We start from the raw sequence: 22183 nt of genomic DNA, 5'->3' as shown, positions 1-22183 counted from the left end.
CTTATTCCCGTTACACCTCATCATGTGTAGATTAAAAAAAAACTCTTTTGTAGCAAATACCAACCTTAAAAGGAACCTGTCCAACGTCCAAATTTTAATATTCCCTAACTTAACGGAAGTTAGAATATTACGGCAGGCTGACAGACGAACAGACCATAACTTTAAGAATAGTTTTTTGTTCTTTATACGTGTATTTTCTGCTTAAGCATTTAGTATTTCAAAGCTTTTCTTCTGGCATTACAAACAGACGCATATCGATAAATACAATACAATACATTGTAGGTGCCAACCATGGGCGTATTCACCCTAGGGACAGAGGGACAGAGGCGTCAGGCTGCGCGGGGCGGTGCAAACAGAGAGTAAACGTACTCTTTATCTCGGAAAAATGCATAGTTCTTATCGGATAGAGATAAAGCGTAATTCTGTTATAACTATAACCTCTTCACATATAATAGGTTTTGCATATATAGATAATATAAGTGGAAAAATAGGGATTCAGGCAATGTGATGTGGATGAAGCTGAATAAATGGTGTTTCAGTTTCATTCTATCAATATGAGTACCTTGAAATCAAGAGTGAATAAGTATCACCTTAGGCATCATCACTTACCATCAGGTGTGATTATAACAAATAAATAAATATACTACGACAAAACACACATCGCCATCAAGCCCCAAAGTAAGCGTAGCTTGTGTTATGGGTACTACGATGACTAATGAATATTTTTATGAATAATATACATAAAATACTTATAATATACAGATAAACACCCAGACACTGAAAAACATTCATGTTCATCACACAAACATTTTCCAGTCGTGGGAATCGAACCCACGACCTTTGACTCAGAAAGCAGGGTCGCTGCAAACTGCGCCAATGGGCCGTCTAAAACATCAAGTCAAGCGCTCGTCTATAAACATGAAAAAAACATAATGCCTTTTTAGGTTCTTCATTCATCCTCATCATCATCACATCAACCCATTACCGGTCCGCGACAGAGCACGGGTCTCCTCCCACAATGAGAAGAGGTTAAGTAGTCCACCACGCTGGCCCAGTGCGGATCGGTGGACTCGAAACACCTTGGAGAACATTATGTAGAACTCTCTGAAATGCAGGTTTCCTCACGATAATTGCCTTCACCGTTGAAGCAAGCGATATTTTAATTACTTAAAAAAAACGCACGTACTCGTAACTTAGAACAGTTAGAGGTGCGAGCTGGGATACGAAATCGGCCCCCGAAAAGTGAAGTCGAGCTCCAATGAGCTCCTACCCAATGCGCTATCACCAGTTCCTAAATCCAGGAACCGTTGGATATTATTTTTACTTTGTTTATTTAATTTATGAAGCGGCCAATCATACTGGCCCAGGGTACTGAATCTTAAAATACGCAACTGGTTACTACCAGAGACTTACATCCGCTGTAAAACATGCTTACCACGAGACCGACGAGGTAGTCGACGTGACAGACAAGTGATATAGGATTTTCTGGATTAAAGTAGGCTATCTTGGACATTTTTTGGGTGCAAGTTTTCTCATTAACTGTCTGGTTGGCTGGGTTTCCGTCGGCCGATAGTGAATTTTTTGCGAAGACAAGCCCCTGACGTATTGACGGCTAGACCTTTACGTCCAGTGAACTGTAAACCTGAGTGACACTAGCTGTTTACCGCGACCTTGTTCACATTGAGTTTTATTTCTGTACATGATCTCTGCTCACATCCATAAAGCCTATACCAGACTGTGTCAGAAACGTCATATATACTTTTAAAAGAAGACAGAAATTCAAGTAGAGACGAGTTAGATCATTATTTAGTTAGCTACGCGGGGGGCCATTCAACTCACTATAACGGGGCTTGTAAAGTAAGACATATTTATTTTATCATATTCCGTGCCATGTAGTTTTTTGTATCTTGGTGACATTAATTCAGTAGCTGAAATATCTAGCTAGCATTCATAATAATAATAACAATTTATTTACAAAGAAAGTAGGTACATTGAGTTTTTATGATATTAAATAATATCCATATACATTCTACCAGTTGGTATATGAATATTAATTAAAATTAGTTGAAAGTTTAGTTTATTATATATTGAATTTACTATTATTAGAACTTTCAATATAGTTTTCGGAGAATTCCGGAATCGGAGATGTCAGTCCAACTAAAATAGCACTACTGGCTTTATAAATGTATTTAATACACTACTGACACAAGTCGTAGCTCAAGATTTGTATTTTTTCATAAATTCAATGTGTACCTACATATGTTTCTGTAAACTAAATGGACATTCCTAAAGCTAATGTTGTACTTTTCACTATGAAAGAGAATAGCTCTATTTTATGATAATATGCCGGCTTCGTCTAAGAGATTTGTGTTGAATAGAATTGACATCAGCTCCTCGAAAAGTCTGCTCTTTAGTAATTACAACGTTTCATTGGAAGTTCGTCCTCTTATTGTTTAGGTATGGCTAGTTTCAATAATATTTAAAGTTGATTAAAATTTAATGTATTAGGTTTGTGACGTTGGATGTCTCATGTAAAACTTCGGCCTTGGCCACCAACCTACGTGCCTCCCCGCGACTAATAGAAACCGATTAGATGCTTAATATAACTGCCATACCCCTATTAATCAAGCCAGCCTCCATCTTATATTATTACTGGATTGTTACTTAACATAACGTCAATGATATGAAATGAAAATGAAATGGAAGACATTAAAAAGGGGATAAGTACGTTAGCCCAGTTCGGATTGGTGGAGTCCACATACCTTTGAGAACATTAAGTAGAACTCTCAGGCATGCAGGTTTGTTTTATCACTTGCTTCGACGATGATGGTTTCCTTCACCGTCGAAGCGAGTAATATTTTTTATTTACTTGAAATGCATATCTTTATATATATATTTCTTGTGTGCGTGTGTATGTCACTGAACTCCTCCTAGACGGCCGGACCGATTTCAATGAATTTTTCGGTATGCGTTTGGGTGGTACCCTGGATGGTTTAGGTTCACAAATCAGCCCGACAGATGGCGCTGGGGTCAGCTAGTAACTTAGAAAAGTTAGGAGTGCGTGCTGGGATTCGAACTCGAAAGTAAATTCGAGCTCCTACCCACTGCGCTATCACCGCTGCTATCTTATTATTATACATAGTTTATTTCGATTTTATTTTCACTGGTGCGCCAAAGCTCGAAGAATTGATAAAACTGACAGTTATTAGATGATAATATTAAAAGGTGGTCAGAAATGACTAGATTACAATGTTTCATCGTTTGCCTACAGAGCCCTCGAACATATCCTTCCCACAGGTATAGCGAGGCTACACGTGGCTCAGCCGTCACATGTCCCGTCGAATTAACACACAATCGCATCACATTTGAATGCGTTGAAGCGATTTCCCATCGGATATTGTCACTTGGGCCATAAGTTATACAATTAAGCTATGTTAATTAGTGCTGAATAATATTGTAGGGCGTGTCCATTCGCAGTAGCCGTTTCAGCTTATTCTGCCCGCGTCCTCGTCCTCGTCTGCATTCATTGTAATATCTGGATGAAACAATGTTCCTATACGTTACATACCAGATCTTTTACTATATTTTTGCAAAAAACACACAAACTTTTTTATTGTATTCTTCACATTTTAAATATATTATATTGTTTAATGTCACTGCATATTTAAATGCTTCTTCCATGAAATACATCGGTCTTTCCTTTATGCTAATTGCTATCCAATCTTATCCTATCTGTTTTTTTTATTTACTTTCTTGAACTTCAGAAACATCCAAAATATGTCATTCTAGAAATGAACATCGTAACACTACGTATAAGACATATCATCATTCTCATAATTTTAACCGATTGACGTCGATATTGGGTATTGGATAGAAGCAGGCGTTACTTTGCGGAAATCCATGATATATGATGAAAATTAAGCTTAATTTGCTAATCTGTATGGTTTAATTTATAATTTCTTCAATCCTTATACTCCACACCAAACAGATCTTCGGCAATGTACCCTCTACGCACGTTTTGCTCCGAAACTGGAGTAGCCACAGGAGATGTCGAATTGTTTAAGACACTGCTTTTCGCTGAGTATAACAAATTAAGCTTAATTTTAGTAATAAATAGACATTGGGGTATTTTGTATCACCTGATGCTTACTTGCTGAAATAAGCAGAGTGTTATTGTATTAGCTGCTCCTATTTTGATTAGTCGCTCTAGAACACGTGATTTTGACGGAATACTTGACATTGTTTTTTGTAACGTCAAACGAACAACGAATTTAATAGAGTATTCAACTTTAAGCACATCAATGTCAGTAATAAATTAAAATTTAGTGACTGGGCTACTGTAGGTATATATAAAAGTAGGGAGAAGTTGTATGAGCTGTATGATGAAAAACAATTTAATCATACTCCAACTTTCGTAGAACACGTAAAAAAATACTCTAAAATATTTAAGAATGTTTGCACTAATGCGAAATCGCTACACATTAAATATAGTATAATGAAATCTGATAACAAAATACAAACAACCTGGAAAATAGTTAATTACGAGTCAGGAAAAACTAAATCTCGTGATGTGGATTTTGAACTTATTGTTGATAACAATAAAGTGACGTCCGACAGGGAGGTTGCTAATACTTTCGAAAACTTCTTTCAGAATGTTCCCATTTTGTTAACAGATTCTCTAAGCTCTTCACCAATAGCAGCTCAGCGTATATTGAGAGATAATGTTAAAGAGTGCAATGTTTTATTTAATTTTAAACATATATCTGCAATAGATATTGTAAAGAATTTCAGGTTATTAAAGTTGAAAAAAACCGGTGATCTGTGGGGTATGTCGGTGATGGTCATTTCTAACATTATTGACGTTATTGCCCCTTATCTAGCCGTAATTTTTAATGAATGTGTTGATATGGGTATTTTTCCGAACCTAATGAAATGTAGTAAATTAATACCCCTTTTTAAATCCGGTCATAAAAATGACCTTAACAATTACAGGCCTATTTCAATCTTGCCAACTCTTAGTAAGGTCTTTGAAAAAATTATACTTTATCAACTTTTAAATCATTTTAATGTAAATAACTTACTTCATCCGGAGCAGTACGGCTTCACTAAAGGTCGTAGTACAACGGATGCAGGCGCAAGACTCATAAAGCATATTTACGATGCCTGGGAACGTTCGCAGAATGCCATTGGTGTTTTCTGTGATCTGTCCAAAGCATTCGATTGCGTTGAACACAAAACGTTGTTATTAAAACTAAGCCACTATGGCATCAAAAACGTTGCACTCAATTTAATTGCCTCTTATCTAAGTGATAGAGTTCAAAGGGTATGCGTAAAAGACATAAAGTCTAAGGGATCATCTGCCTTAATGGGTGTCCCACAAGGCTCAATTTTGGGTCCCTTATTGTTTCTGGTGTATATAAATGATCTGCCACACCATGTCAGGGGCACTTGTGAGATTGTACTGTTCGCAGATGATACATCATCATTTTTAAGACTGATAGAAACAAAGATAATTTTGACGACGTAAACCGTGCTTTGTCACATGTGTCAGACTGGTTTACTGTTAATAACTTACTTTTAAATGCAAAAAAAACCAAGTGTTTGGAATTTGTTTTGCCTAACGTAAATAAAAACATCATAATAAATGGAGAAACACTTGAAATAGAAAACTCCACTGTTTTTCTAGGAGTGACCTTAGATTGTAAGCTACAGTGGGGTACCCATATAGAAAGCCTAGCGAGTAAACTCAGCTCAGCTGCATATGCAATCAGGAAAATTAGACAGCTTACCGATGTTGAAACAGCTAGGCTTGTTTATTTCGCATACTTTCACAGTATTATGTCCTATGGGATCTTGCTGTGGGGAAAAGCTGCATATATTGAAAGTATATTTATACTACAGAAAAGAGCCGTACGATCAATATATAAACTTGGATCACGCGAATCGCTTCGTGAAAAATTTAAACAAATAGGTATTCTTACAGTAGCTTCGCAATACATTTATAATAATATAGTCTTTGTGAGGCAAAATATTACTCTTTATAAATCAAAAGCTGAAATTAACAATCGACTTACCAGAAACGGTCATAAATTAGTGATATCTGCATATCGTCTGCGAAAGGTGCAGAACTCCTTTGTGGGGTTGAGTATACGCTTTTACAACATGATTCCTAAGGAAATTCTTGACCTACCAATGCATACATTTAAAAAATGTGTAAAAACGCATCTAGTACAGCGAGGTTACTATACATTTGATGAATTCCTCAATGACAAGGTAGAATGGAAGCAGCCAGCCTCGCTCTCATCTCCCGCAAGATAGCAAAATGATTGTAAATGTTGATGTTGGAAAAGAGCAACTACTGAGTTTCTTGCCGGCTCTTCTCGGTAGAATCTGCTTTCCGAACCGGTGGTAGAGTCACACAAACATGCATACTTGACGTTTCAAAAGTGCTTATAAAGTAGGCCTACTTGAAATAAATGAATTTGAATTTGAATTTTTTGTAACACAGGGCGTCCTACGTTTCGGTGCTGACGATAGTGGCATTCACACTGGAGCGCTACCTGGCCATCTGCCACCCGCTGCACATCTACGCCATGGCGGGGCTGCGACGCGCGCTCCGCATCGTGCTCGCTCTGTGGGCGTTGTCCCTGCTCGCCGCCTCGCCCTTCGCGCACTACACCACCGTCAACTACCACGAGTACCCACCTGGTAACACATCCGTATCATCTGCTTCCACAGTGTAGTGGAGCTCGCTTTAAAGCGGTAGGTGCTCTGCCATGTGCCACCTGCTGCATAACGACGCTACGGTTAATAGTAATAACTTAGAATTTTCATCTGCAAATATGTCGCAGAGACTCGAAGCGATGTCCGGCTTTGTTTTAATTTAAGCAAATAGATGCCACATGCTTTATTAGTGAAGTAAAAAGTCGTTGGAAAACCTGCATGCCTGAAAGTTGTTCATAATATTTTCATGGGCGTACGAGGTCCGCACTTGGCCAGCATGGTGGACTGCGGCCTAAGCTCTACTCATTCTGAGAGTAGACCATTACCCTGTAGTGGGTGATAGGTTGGTGAAGAAGGGGACTCCGTCAACAGTCGGCTTAGTACCCACTATGTACGCGATATGGCAGATCCAGCACGGATTACTCAATGTCAAGACAAGATAGTGAAAAATTTTGAGCAATAATCTGCTTTCAGAGTCCAAAGCTTTGGGTTCGATTCCCATTACTGGAAAATGATTGTGGAAAATGTGCATGTGTATTTTAGAAGTATTTATGTATATTATTCATAACAATTTTCATCAGTCATCTACTGGGTATATTATAAGTAATTATGTATATTATTTATTAAAAAAATATTCATCAGTCAACTTAGCACCCATAACGTAAGCAACGCTTATTTTGGGGCTAGATGGCGAAGTATATATTGTCGTAGTATATTTATTATTATTTCGTTTGCAGGATAGGTATTTCAAAATTGTATTTTATATCAAAGCATAGGCTATTTCATAGGAATGCTATATACGAGCGCAGGTTTCCAATTTGCTACGAACTCGTAGAAGTTATTTGTGTGGCAGTTTGAAATAACGCAAAAAAATACACAATACCCAGATAGATGTTCCAGGAGCGAGCGTAGAAAGTTATGAAAAGTTAGTTTGAGGTGAAACATAACATCATGGCCCTTTATGGCAGTCACTCTAGGTACTCTACTAGGAGTCACTTTAATAAATGTAAAGGAAAACCCTTACTAGTATTATAAATGCGAAGGTGTGCTTGTTTGTTTGTCCTTTCCTTACGCCCTAATTGAGCAACTAATCTAGTTGATGATTTGAGAAAAATAGGCTAATCAATTAATTAGTAAATAATAATTATAAGTAAATTAATCCAGGGAAACAAACGATACCTTTGGGATTTAAAAAAACCTAAAAACAGAGAACGCAGGCAATAGCTAGTGTTCAACAAACCACATTATTATCAATTATCATACCTGAAAGAATGCTACCTACTCAATTTTATAAAACATCTGACGGTAGATGATAGATTTAAGCGGTGATAGCTAAGATTCCAGCCTCCCTTTTAAGGGACCGAGTTCGATATTGACGGCCGAGTGGCTTAGATTCCCACAACTGGAAAATGTATGTATGATGAACATGAAAGTTTTTCCGTGTCTGGTTGTTTATCCGTATATTCTATCTTAGTCCGCATAATACAAGGTACGCTTACTAAGGGGCTAGATAACGATGTATTGTCGTAGTATATTTATTTTATTATATACAAGGATTTTTAGCATTAAACGGAAAAAAACTGAAACTATTTCTTTTGAGAATAAATGTCTTTTAACCTAAAAAACACTTGCTTTAAAGAAACTGCATTGCTAAGAGCACAAAGTTCTCAAAGGCGCATTAGGCTACCCACTTTTGAACGGGCCTGTAAACGTGGTTGGAAGATTATATGAAAATCCATTTGTTGGAAGGTTCCTTTAAGAGTATTTGTATCTGCTAAGTTCTATTTTTTTTAAGTGAGTTAGATTAATCTAATTTGAAAATAGTTGGAATAAAATACAACAAAACAACAATTAACAGTAAGCATTTTCGTAGATAAAATAAGGAGTTAAATGAAACAAATCGTGTAATATAAGAGGTTGTATCAGGGTATCAGGAACGAAATCGCTGGCCGTATAAAATAATATAGCATGTTCAGATTATTCCGCACAACACCTGCTCCACAAGACATCCATCCAATTAGTGGCTTAGAGTGGAAGTGGCGGCCATGCGGAAACGACTATTGTAATGTTATATCGTGTATGTCGTGCAGTTTGGTCACGTTACACAAATAACACTCGTGCTACCAACGTTAATGTAGATCCATTGTTGTATTAACATTACCAAAAAAGATGTTAAAATAGAGCGTTCAAGGTAAGGCATGAAGAGGCTTACTATAAACTTAAATATATAAGCTGGAGTTCCACAAGGTAGTGTTGTAGGTCCGTTCCTATACCTTTTATACACCTACGGTATTCCAAAAATACGGTACACCTTTAATGACACATTATGGATGTGGGAAAAACACATGAAGAGACTGTGGATAAAGTACAAACAGCATTAATAAGATATATGAATGGCCCAATAAATGGCGGATGAAGCTAAATGAATCTAAGCCAGTGCATATAAAATTTACTAATCAAACAGAGTGCCCTTCTGCATTCATTAATGGTTTAAAAATTCCTTATGTTGATACAGCTAAATACCTTTGAATCACGCATGGTGACAAGTTACACTGGAAAGCTAATGTCAATGAAAAAAAAAGAACTATTTCGGACTAACCATGAGGTGGGATAGCCAACCACCTGCTTTGCTTTTTTATTTCTGTAATCTATAGACCGTTAGATCGGCTTCAGCATCACCTCAACGTCGAGCCAATCTAGCTGCTCGGTGTAACTAAGTTAGCAAGAAGACCAAAAAGGACAACGTCTTTTTAGTAAGTGAATAGTGAATAGTTATGGTTTAGTGAAGTTCTACGGTGAAGAAACGAAAAAAGTGACAGTGAATATTATCAAAAAGGCCGTTTCCACAATACCTAGTCACCACCTAAATCCTATACCTAATGCTTTAGGCGATGTCTATATAAAAAAAAACGTTTCATAATAATAATCTAATAGGTTATAACTATTGGTGAATTTTTATTTAATAACTATTGATAGGCGTGACTTATTTAGGCGTTGCCTCACTCGTTTTTAGTGAAAACGGACAATCTCTTAGTATTATCCCAAACTTCTAAGATAAAGTCAAGGTTAAAATTAAATTGCATATTAGCCAACTCACTCCGCTGGATTGTAAATATGTTGAGGACACTTTTAATAATTTGTATTAGGTAACGAAATGTTCCCCACACTCTATGGCATTACAATCTTGAATATTGCCAACATAGGATGAGTTGGATAAAATAACTTGTAAGTTGTAATGCATTAAAATCGGCCCAGCTGTTGTCAAGCAACCAACGGTGGGTCGCAGGGGTGTGCACTTCATACATGTACAAAAGCACTGCCTACCCTAAAGTTAGTATTAGAGTAGGATTTTTTAATTTTCTGCTTTTCACCGTGTGTCGTGTGTAGATTAAATGGTGATGAAACGCTTTCTAGTCGTTTACTTTAATCAAGTTAAGCAAAGATTAAGTTGTTAAGTTTTGTGAACTTCTGAAATTAGGTGCGATATTATAATAACCGTTTTTGGCAAAGTTTCTGAAAGTAGGCAAACTTTGTCAATTTCACGCAGGCTGGGTAGTCGAGTTCGATAGAATCAATCAACACTAATGAAAAATTACTAATTTTACTTTTAGATTTTTTTAATTCATTTGTATTTTAATAATCGAAAATTCGTTAAGTTAATAATTATAGACGGGCAAAGCAGATGACCCACGTGATGGTGAGTGGGAAACTATCGCCTATAAACAAAGGGACAGTTCACAGGACATGCACGTAACACGCCAAACAACCTGTGCCTGTAATTACCATAGTCGAAATATACACACTGGAAAATGTTTGTGCGATGAACATGAATGTTTTTCAGTGTCTGGATGTTTATATATATACTAGCGTACCCAGCCTGCTTCGCCGGGCTAGATTTTGCTGTATTTTATTTAAACAATAAACTTACATCATAAAATTTTTAATTTAAGTCTCATAATATATTAAATCATTTATTTCTCTCCGTATTCATTCTCTTCTATCATCATAGTAAATAAAAGCTGTATTTGACAGTTTAACAGTTCAAAAATAGGAGTGTTCCGATCTTCACCAAACTTTACACGATTAGTCGCCAGGTCAATCCGGAGATTCCCTGAAAGTTTAATTGAAATCTGTCCAGCCGTTTCGGAGCCTATATAACATACCCACACACTTTCTCTTTTATGTATATAGATTATAATTCTTTATGTATATATATATATATAAAAATGTTATGTTGGTTTGTGTACGCTTCAAAAACTCCAGAAATTCTGCACCGATCGAGCTGAAATTTTAGCACGATATATAATACACCTCAAGGATTGTTTCTATCTATTTTTCTCAACCATTCAATCACAATGTGCCACAGCGAAGCGTGGCAGGGTACAACTAGTTTGTTATAAAAATATTCAGCAGTCATCTTAGTACCCATAACACAAGCTATATAATGTAAGCACATTGGGGCTAGATGGCAATGTGTGTGTTGTGGTAGCATATTTATTTATTTTATTTTATAACACAGACAACCACGCCATGCTATTTATTTAATTATTTTGTCGTATGGCATTTTCTAAGAATAAATGGTTCAAATTATTTATATTATCTACAAATTAAAAAATTACAGTCAATGTTCAGATTCTCCAACCATGTGACAGCCCGCTCAGGGAGATCAAAAAGGTCGATGGGCAACGCGTGGTATAAACAGAACGCTGGCCCGCGTTGGTTTATGTGCTCCATCGTCGGATGTTCGTATTAATGAATCTTCTGTGGATCGCCACAGAAGATGGCCGCCACAGAAGATGGCTGCCTTTGGCATCGAGTTCGATCCCCGGCACGTATCTTTAACTTTCAGAAGTTATATATGTTTTTAATTTAATCAATTAAAGTATTACTTGTTTTTTCGTTGAAGGAAAACATCGTGAGGAAACCTGCATGCCTGATAGGTCTCCATAACAATTGGCTAGCGCGCTTGTTTATTAATTATTTATGTACCATATATTTATCAGTGTTTTTACCTACACTTGGAGGAATCATCAATGTTATAAACTGAAAATGCATATAAAAAATTTCGGAGCTAAGATTTAAGCCTTATTTCAAATCCTGTCGGTCCCAATAATTATTATATACATTTTAAGTTTATAAAATATGTACCACAAAGTGTGATTTTAAACATACACTCGTATATATAAAGTGTGAATAGGAAAGCTTATCTATATAAGAGCCTTTATAAGAGCTTGAAGCCACCTCATGATGTGAGTAAGATGATTTTATTGTGGTAAAAGTCAAATACAGGTACAATATACTACATGATGACTACTAAAAATAAACTATATATTTCAATATTAACAATATTCTACATACTAATACACAAAATAAATTAAGAGAAAATACAAATATAGATGACATAGATATTAAAGTATAATAAACTAGCTGACCCGGCGAACTTTGTTCCGCCTTAATGTCAATAAATAAGCAGATTTTTTTTTTATTGGAAAAAATACAAAAAAAATTAAATTTCTACATCAATCATTCATAATTATTTCTGTATTTTAGTACATAGGTTGCTCTTCATTTAAGTACCTTGTGATACACGACATTTTTTGTTTTATTATCAGGCGCAAAAACAAACAACGCAGATGGTCTTCCGACCCGTGAACATGCCACGTATAATTGACCATGGGAAAAACATGAATGTTCTAGATTTAAACCACAAACTTTTAAGGATTGGCCTTGTGATTTGTTGATGGTCATGGCAAATGCAAGACGTATCGGAAATTGAAGTCTTTTAAATTCAAACGGCATATCGGTTGGGATCATCGGTATCCTCGGAATGAGAACTTGCTCACCTTTGAATTTTCCTATCATTATCGTAGCGTAAATTACATTGTTCATCAATTTTCTAACCACCAAACGCGTACCGTTGCACAGTTTTGTTTGTTTTATGTTTCGAAGCATGATTACTACGGAGCCAACCTTTAGGCGTAAATTGTGCGGTGGTAAGCCAGGCACGTCCAAAGAGTTTAAAAATTCAATTGGATAGTTGGTGGCTTCATCTTCATTTGTGACGCAGTCAATAGATTTGAATGAATGCATTGTTCCAATGATCTTATTTTGAATTATGTTGTTTAGGTCATCTACATCTTTATTCTTAGCCGCTAAAATTGCTCGCTCACTCATCCATTCATAATTTTTGTAGTTAGAAATAATTTCTGGAAATACATTGTTGATAAGTTCGTCTTTTGATGAGACAAAATTACAGAAATTATTTGGAAATGATATTAATCCGCTCGATTCATCGACAGGTACTTGACCATTACCGATAGTCAGCAATTGCTCCGAGAAATCTTCAGCAGATGTATCATTAAGCAATGCAACTCTCATGTTTGTTGTCAGTTGCAGTTTCTTCACATGGCGCCATAGATTTGACGATTTGAGGCAAGCGTTTATTTCGTCGGCAGCCGTAGATCTTGGAATTACTGGCAGTATTTGGCGGAAATCACCAGAAAGTAAAATCATTGCTCCTCCAAAACATCTCGAGTCATTGCGTAAATCTTTTAATGTTCGGTTAAGTGCTTCTAATGCACGTTTATGCGCCATTGTGCATTCGTCCCAGATGATGATTTTCGATACCGCTAAAACTTTGGCCATTGCTGAGTGTTTTGCAATATTACACGTTGGTTCTTCAATAGTTTGAAGATTTAACGGTAATTTGAATGCTGAATGAGCCGTACGGCATCCTTCTAACAATGTGGCTGCTATTCCAGAAGAAGCAACTGCAACCGCTATGTTAGATCTCGCCCGAACAGTTGCTAAAACTAATGACATGAGGAATGTCTTGCCAGTTCCACCAGGGGCATCTAGGAAATATAAACCACCATTTTCATCATCGATTGCCTTCATTAAAGTATCATAAACTTTCTTTTGTTGGTAATTCAACAGGGGTACATTCGTTTGAACTACTAAATCTAATTCCTGGTGATCATATTCACGTTCCCGTTCCAATTCTCGATTAAATGCGTCATTCATTTCACGATATGGTGCTGGCATTCCTAACCTGATTAATAAATTACCGCACATGAGGTAACACATATCTTCGATCAAGAGTAAAGCACGATTATGTATCTCCTCATTCATCTCAATATCGTGATTTCTGGAACTGACACGAATTTGATGTAAAATATCTTCTGACATATTATCCTTGTATTTGTGCCACAGGTTACATGGGTTTGATGGAAAACATGTCGAAATTATGATAGCGAATAATGTGCGTATCTGACTTGGAGATGCACAGATAATGGCTTCAGCGATTGTCGTATCCCAATGACTATCGTTTTCTAATAACTTCAATTCTTCACATGCAGCACGATATGTTGGGAATATTACACCATTAACAGTTCGTAGTGACTCAAATGACGTTGGCCCACGCACATTTACCAGCAACAACCGCAAATAGAAACATTCATTATTCTTTGGATGAACTGTATACATACGACCAAGAGCATCAGTAGAACGCACATCTGGATACCCAGGAACCGCATCGCCTTGCTTCCGTCTTTGAAAATTCTTCGATGAAGCATTCCAAGTATAATAACGTGGCATCTCCGAGTAAAGCAAAGTTCGTGCAAACTGATCGCTTTGGCAGATTGCAAAAAAACTGGTCAATGTAGTTGCTGGAGGTGTTTCAGCACGTTGCGTAGCATTCGAAGCCGTGAAATATACTCGTTGACCATTCTCCAGATGCACCGCCAAATGCGTAACAGTAGGATGACGTTCGTGAATGGGAAATGCGAATATACGCCAAATCGCTTCATTACAGTTCACATAACGACCAACTTGATAGCGTGAAATTTCATCGTTGGTATTCGAGGATTGCAATCCAAAAACCGCCATATCACTGCCTTTCGTGACATATTTGCAAATATATTTTATGGACTTAACTGAATTGCAGTATTCAACGTTGCAATGTGTCTTGAACGATTTAGAAATAAGTGGCGAATATGGAACAATCCAACTGTTGTCGACAACGAAATCCATTCTTTTCACTTTCGTTGTGACAGTTCGACCGTTGTCATCTGGTGATCGACGCCGATACAGCGGATAACCATCATTGCCAGTGACAGTCTCCGCCGTTAATTTCCGTGGATATCGTTTAGAGCACTTTCCATCGACCATGCAAGGTGATTGGGGATTGATGGCACCACACGGTCCATGAATCATATTAGTAGTAACAACATCATGTAGGTCTGGATCGACTTCATAATCAGGAATCTCAGCACATATGATATCATCTATTTGGTCAGGCTGAATTCTTTCCACTAACCAAATAAGAATGTGTGCGTGCGGCAGGCCTCGCTTTTGCCATTCGATTGAATACATCCAGCATCGAGTATCTCCAAAGACGCGTTGTTTAACAATAAAGTTCATCAGGGACCGAATTTTTTGCCTGAATATACGTGCTGTGATGTCGTGTCTATCACTTGATGTTTGTCCGGGAAGCAGCAATTGAGTAATTTCTATCCATTTTGGATTACAGGTAAAAGTAATAAAGAGATCGGGCCGACCGTAATGACGAACATATGTCATTGCATCTTGTGCATATTCATGCATATGACGTGGACTACCAATGTATGTCGCCGGCAGAATAGTTAATCGACCAATATTAGCTGCATTTCCTTCAGTATTAACTGCATCACGTAAATGGATGTACTCCTCAGAACGCAGTTTGGCTTGGTTCAACCTAATGAATGTTAAACGTTCCGTTTCTATTTTTACATACATGTCAACGCAATACTGCTGAAACAATCGACGAAACCGCAGCAAATAGTTGTCAGCATTTTGACGAATCATCAAACGATATGCGTAATAATTCATTGAGCTAACTTTCTTTGTAGTTTCTTCACCTGAAATTAAAAATTTGATAATTAACCATTTCAAAGGCAAATTTTAAAGGCAAACAATACAGACATTAACCATTTTTTTAATAAGCATTATTTTAAATCAGTGTCTTTCACAAATAAATGAAATAAATTATGATACTGATACTCACCATTCAATGGATTTTTCATTTTAATATTAAAATAATATCCATCTTCTCCTTGCCAAAACATCAGCGGGTATTGCAATGTGTCATATGATCGATGAGTTTCAGATATTTGTTGCAGTTGCCCAGTATCGCGACGTGTAAGCACAATATCGCGTTTTTCCAATTGTTCACCAACAATCAGGATGGCAACTTCGTCTACTGTTGGAGCATTAAATGTCCTTTCGTGTGTTCCAGATGGTCGTTTATCTGCTTTGATAACAACTTTATAGTCATCACTTGGCATGCGCTCTAAAGCACTCTTAAACAACCTGACCAACGCATGATGTTCATGAAGCAGACACTGCAAGTCTTGAAGAATTGCTCGCTTCATTCCTGCATTGATCTCTAGGCGTCGATCAAGTTGTTCTTCCATGTTGCCCATGAAATATATTTGTAAAAATTTATTCTGTGTATCTTCGAAAGGTAGTAATGATCCAATTCGATGATGAATCTGTCCTTGTATCTACAAAATAAAAACCAGACAGTATTAACTGGGTTATAAACACTTTTTTCGGTGGGAGAGTAGAGTTCAGAATTAGCAAATATACTACATAGGTACCAATAGATAAAGTAAGTTATTCTTTAACTACATTCTATATAAGTACAAAAATAAATACCTTAAATGTCGGATTAAATCCCCGTTCTTCGATAATATCTGCCCCAAATGACGTCATCTGGAAACAACCATTGTATTTTTGAGTATTTGCAAGAAAGTGGCGTGATTCGTGTGTTTCGCCACAAAGCAATGAATACAATGGCTCAGGTGGCGGAGTCAACAATGGCAATTTCACTTTACCATTAAGGCAGCATAATCCAGGCGTTTCTCCGGAAAACTTTAATGCACCACAATACTCGCAAACTACGTCCATTTGCCCAATGCAAACGCTAGGATGCAAGCTGTAATCATTGCTGCAATCGTATTGAAACGCTGCTCGATTCAAATCAGCACTTGATAAATATCTTGTTCTGCGTCGCAAATTATCTATTTGTTGACCTCTGTTGTTCGCTCGACGATTCTGCATTGCCAACCGAGCTGTTTCACGGGCTGCTTCACTTTGCTCTCGTGATTGAGAAGCACGAAGTCGAGCCATACTATCGCGGCGCTGTTCACGTGCAATTTCTTGTTCTTCTTCAGTCCTTTCATTTGCAGTATTTCGTATTCTTCTTGCATCACGGCTTTGTCGGGAAAGATTCGATCGTCTTGGTCGCGGCATTATTAATTAAACTTCACTTCACCTAAAAACTTAAATTTTTAACCATACCGAGTTTTATAGTTCACTTCACTGTTTATACGAATGGGCAATTGGGCAATAATGTTAATTATTTATTTAATAGAAATAGTTATATTATTGATTTCTTACAAATATCAAATAGTCATCCATACGTCATTACATAGCTGTCATTATACGTCAATTTTGTTATTCCAAGTCTGATTCTTTTTTGTTATACCACGTTTTATAGTGACTGACGTTACATGTCAAGTCACACGGGAATGATGTCGAACGGGATAAAAAGTATCCTATGTCCTTCTCCTGGCTCTAAACTACCTCCCTGCCAATTTTCAGCTAAATCGGTTCAGCCGTTCTTGAGTTATAAGTGAAGTAACTAACACGACTTTCTTTTATATATATAGATATAAACTCACGTCAAAGGTTGTCTGGAAGAGATCGCTTTATTGATAAGACCACCTTTGCACGCCCTATTTTCTATTCTAAGTTTCTTCTGTATATATACACATATATGTGTTTAGTTTGTATAAAATGTGTGTGTGCAATAGTTAGTTTTCAAACATACTAACAAAATATTTAAATGTATAATAAAAAAAAAATATATATATATATATATATATATACATATATATATCTATTATAAGTAAAGAGTGATAAATATACTATGACAACGATAGATATTGCTCTTTCACACTGTGTTTCAATGAGTGCACCGATCGGAAGTCTGTAATAGGTGTGTAGCGTGGACGGAGAAAGATTTCTGGTATAAAATAATTATATTTAGTATAGCATTATTTGAAGGGACATCAAGGGAAGGCGGAAGAGGTAGCTTTATACGCTCACACAAATAACCGGGAGAAGAAGAATTAGGAAGGATGTCTTAAAGGTTAATGATACATATACATACGGTGTAACTAATAGGTAACTAATTGAATACTGGCATTACTTCTCAATTGAACATTTATGCTACCCTAAAATTCATCTTTGCCGAGGTCAGGCTTTTTGACACAATAAGTAATACATTACCACAAACATAAAAACAGAGAGTTTTCACGTAATGAAAGTCGCTTTGCGATTGTATTTCACCCTACGTCAATAAAACAATACGAACAATTCCAATATCGTTAGACAACGCCTCTATATAATGACCTTCATAGAAAATTCTATTCGCACGACAATTTTTTTTTAGTTCACTACAAGTTAGCGCTTGACTGCAATCTCAACTGTTGCTTAGTAATGATGTAGACTAACACGGTAATGGGGTAGCCTGTTAGGGGTAGTCGATCTCTACGCGACATCGTACCAGAACGCTAAATCGGTAGGGTGGTAACTAGCCACGGCCGAAGCCTTCCACCAGCCCAGACCAGAGAAAATTCCGAAATTATAAAAATCCCGAATTGCCGGGGATCTAATCGAGGAGCTCGACTTCACTTTCCGGGGGCCGAGTTCGAATCCTAGCACGCACCTCTTGCTTTTCTAAGTTATGTGCGTTTTAAGTAATTAAAATATCACTTGATTCAACGGTGAAGAAAATATCGCAAGGAAACCTGCATGCCTGAGAGATCTACATAATGTTCTCATAGTGTGGAGTCCACGAATCCGCACTGAGCCACCGTGGTGGATTACGGCTTAAACCCTTTCTCATTATGGTAGGAGACCCGTGTTCTGTAGAGGGTTGGTAAGGGGTTGTTATGATGATGATGATGATCATGAATCCGGGACCTTCCACCTTAACCACAGTGCTTACCGGTTTGCTGTGTTCCGGTCTGGAGGGCGTCGGTTCCGGTATAATTAAATATGCACTAGGCTATAACACCTAAATGTCAAAAATTAAAGAACAAGGCAATTTCACTCTTCGAATAAAGAGAAACTCTTTTATAGCGATTACAAACTTGGAAATGTCGGACTGTCTTCCAACCCCTATTCCAACACCTTAAGGGTAAACTTCCGGAATTACAAGTAGCTTATGTTGATCCTTGTAATTACGCACCTCGCTCTCATTTAAATTGTTGCTGCAGTTTTCGGGGTAAGACCAGAATTATAAAAATTAATGTTTTGTTTTATTACGCAGGTACCGTTTTTCTTTATTCTTATAGATGTATGTAAACTTAGTATGTAATACTAATTTATTTTATTTCGATTAATTTGATTATTCGCCAAATCTATTTGCGAAATCTCATCATCTATAAATTACAAATCCGTTACAAACTGGTTGAAAGCTATCGAATTTGCAGTACCAAATTTGTCGGTTTCTATCTATCACAAAGTACTAGATTCATTATACAAATAATGAATGTGAATCTATCTTGAAGCAAGATTATATCTCGGAAGCCCGTTTTCAATTTGCTTTAAATGCTTAAAACCTTTAAGGATCTATCTATATACGCATAGAAGGATTATATTGGAACTTATGTCAACTACAAAAATGTAGTTAGGATATAGTTTTCTTGCATTTTGTCTGCTGCATTGTTCATAATTTATAAAACTCACTATAGATAGACTGTCACCCCTCACCCTGGACATTGCAAAATTATAACAGATGATTTCAGCTGATCTGAAATGCAGGCTGCGAGTTGTTCTTTATGTAGAAGATAGAGAAAAGCAGTTTTTATTCTTCGGGGCGTCCTGAGATTATAAAGTTTTGAAACTTTGTAAACGAAGTTTATAGTCGAGTTACATATTTTTCGATAAAAAATACAATTAAATAAATTAGTCTTATTTGGATAGTACATTTCGAGCAAGTACTTTTGGTAACTTTGATTCATTTATTATCAAACATTAAATACAATATGTGGACATGTTTGCAGTTGCAATAAACAAGACATATTGTTAAAAGTATTTTCGTTACTGAGGCAGTCAAAGAATTGTTATTTTACTATTTTTTTTTTAATTTGTGGTGCAGAGGTGCCTTGAACGAAGAAAGCAGTGACACTGATATCTTCGTTCAAGGCTGTGGGTTCGATTCCTATAACTAGAAAAAAAATTGTTTGATGGACATGAATGTTTTTCAGTGTCTGGATGTTTATGTATATTATTCATAAAAAATATTCATCACTTATCCTAGTACCCATAACAAGCTACGCTTATTTTGGGGCTAGATGGCGATGTGTGTATTGTCGTACTATATTTATTAATTTAATGATATTTATTTTTTGGAACGGAATCCAACGCGACTCAGAGTCAAAGTTAACCAGTTTTTGCCATATGGGGTTGATATACGCCGAGATCGTATATTCAACTTCGTACTCACAACTATGCGAGCGATTGAAGTAGTTTCGTAGTGATTCGAAGAGATGTCGTTTTAAATCCACTTTTAACTTAAATGCCTTCAAGGCAAGATTGAATAGGATTTTCTAGGTATTCGCATCTTCACCTAGGCTTCATTATTGCTTTCCAAGAATCATGATAGCACGGATTCTTCACCATTATCACAACTGTGCACAGTCTTTCTTATTCATAAGAGAGAGGGTTCATAGCAAATACCCACCAAGCTACTTCAATGTGAGTTGGTAAAATTTAATGATTTTTTACATATTAATGTACACTGATAATTCTAATTTGTTTGATAAAAAATTCGACGGGGCAGTCTACTTACACTAGGTTAACAAGGAGGTAACTTGACCAACGAAGCAGTTGCTACGTCAATAAAGCAATTAATAGATCAACGAGGAGGTAACTTGACTGATGAGGCAGTTGCTACGGCAATAAAACAGTTAATTAACTGTTTTCTTAAAAGATTTTTTACATTAATATGTAAAAAATCTTTAAATGTCGTCGAGGCAGTTGCCTCACTGGCGTAGAAACTGCCCCGTTGGCCAAGTTAACTTCCCGTTGAACAATTAACTGCCGCTTTTGTAGGCAATTATTATGGTAATATGGCAGGTATCACTTCAACGACGCAGTGACTAGGCCAACGAGGTAGTTGCCAAGCGTAACGTCAAGTTTTTCTTGTCACTAGAATCAGGCAACTCATCGTTGGAGTCAGCGTTCTGCGCGATGCTGGAGCTGCCATCCTGGCATATCTGCGAGCTGAGCAGCTTCTTCTTCTTCGTCCTGCCCGGCATCGTCATCCTCTGCCTGTACGTCCGGATGGGGTTGCGCATCAGGTACGTCATGGGGTACGTATCTTTTGGTTTTGTTTTTTTTTTTCGTCAAGACTTTTCAGTATCATAATTATGTTTTGTTCCCTGCAATCTTGAGCTGTTATATCAAACCTTATCGGTTAACATAGTAACCGGTTTGCTAAATTGCTTAGTCGATATAAACCTAATACTATTTAGTATAACTACCTCTAGTTTAAATCTTGAAGTACTTACCTATTGAACTAATGCCTGTATTAATAAACCGCAATAAAGCTAAGAACATAAAATTTTATTAATAAGCAGAAATATCTGAAACTTAATTATAAAAGTTATAAGTAATATTACTTATTCAAAGTTCGGATAACTTATTTGTAATTACGTAGAGTCTTTAAATAAATATTTAGATTAAATACATAACAGGAGTGTGTACATTTTGTTTATTAGTTACCTAAACGGGTCAGGTACCAAATTAGCAGTACGAGTTTATTTTGCTTTTAATAATATTAAAGACTCATATATTTCGTTTTAATCTTGAGATATTTTTATGAACATTTTATTCACATTGAATAATGTGTATCTTTTAATAAAATATTCTAACTAATATTGTGCGAAAGCGTGTTTATTACTTAATTTGTCTTTCCTTCACGACTTTTGAAACCAATCAATCGATATAGAGTTAGTTGAAGATAATTACATCCACGTCCACTTTTAATCCCAGAACGACCTCCCTGGCGCAACGGTGAGCGCTTTGAATTTAAGTAGGAGGTCCCAGGTTCGATTCCCGGCAGAGGCAATTCGGGAATACATAATTTCTGAATTTTCCCTGGTTTGGTCTAGTGGGAGGCTTTGGCCTCTGTGGCTAGTTACCACCCAACCGACAACGACGTGTCGCTAAGCGATTTAGTGTTTCGGTGCGATGTCGCGTGGAATCCGATTTAGGGTATGATTACCATACTCCCTAACAGGTTAGCCCGCTATCATCTTAGACTGCATCATCACTTACCATCACGTGAGATTGCAGTCAAGGGCTATATTGTAGTATAGTTTAAAAAAAGAAAACTAAAGGTCCC

General features: G+C 36.8%; 1 protein-coding gene across 1 annotated transcript in view; it reads left to right on the top strand.

Annotated features, from left to right (window-relative positions):
* LOC120625067 (neuropeptides capa receptor-like) overlaps nt 1-22183 on the top strand; it is a 64286-nt gene that overhangs the window by 19361 nt on the left and 22742 nt on the right. Inside the window, exons 3-4 of the mRNA XM_039891979.1 lie at nt 6509-6708; nt 20990-21137. Coding sequence (XP_039747913.1) covers nt 6509-6708; nt 20990-21137 — 348 coding nt within the window. The remainder of the gene's footprint in view (nt 1-6508; nt 6709-20989; nt 21138-22183) is intronic.

This window comes from Pararge aegeria, chromosome 7, assembly GCF_905163445.1.
Source record: "Pararge aegeria chromosome 7, ilParAegt1.1, whole genome shotgun sequence".
NCBI classification, from domain to species: Eukaryota; Metazoa; Arthropoda; class Insecta; order Lepidoptera; family Nymphalidae; genus Pararge; species Pararge aegeria.
This window is presented reverse-complemented; position numbering and strand designations above follow the sequence as displayed.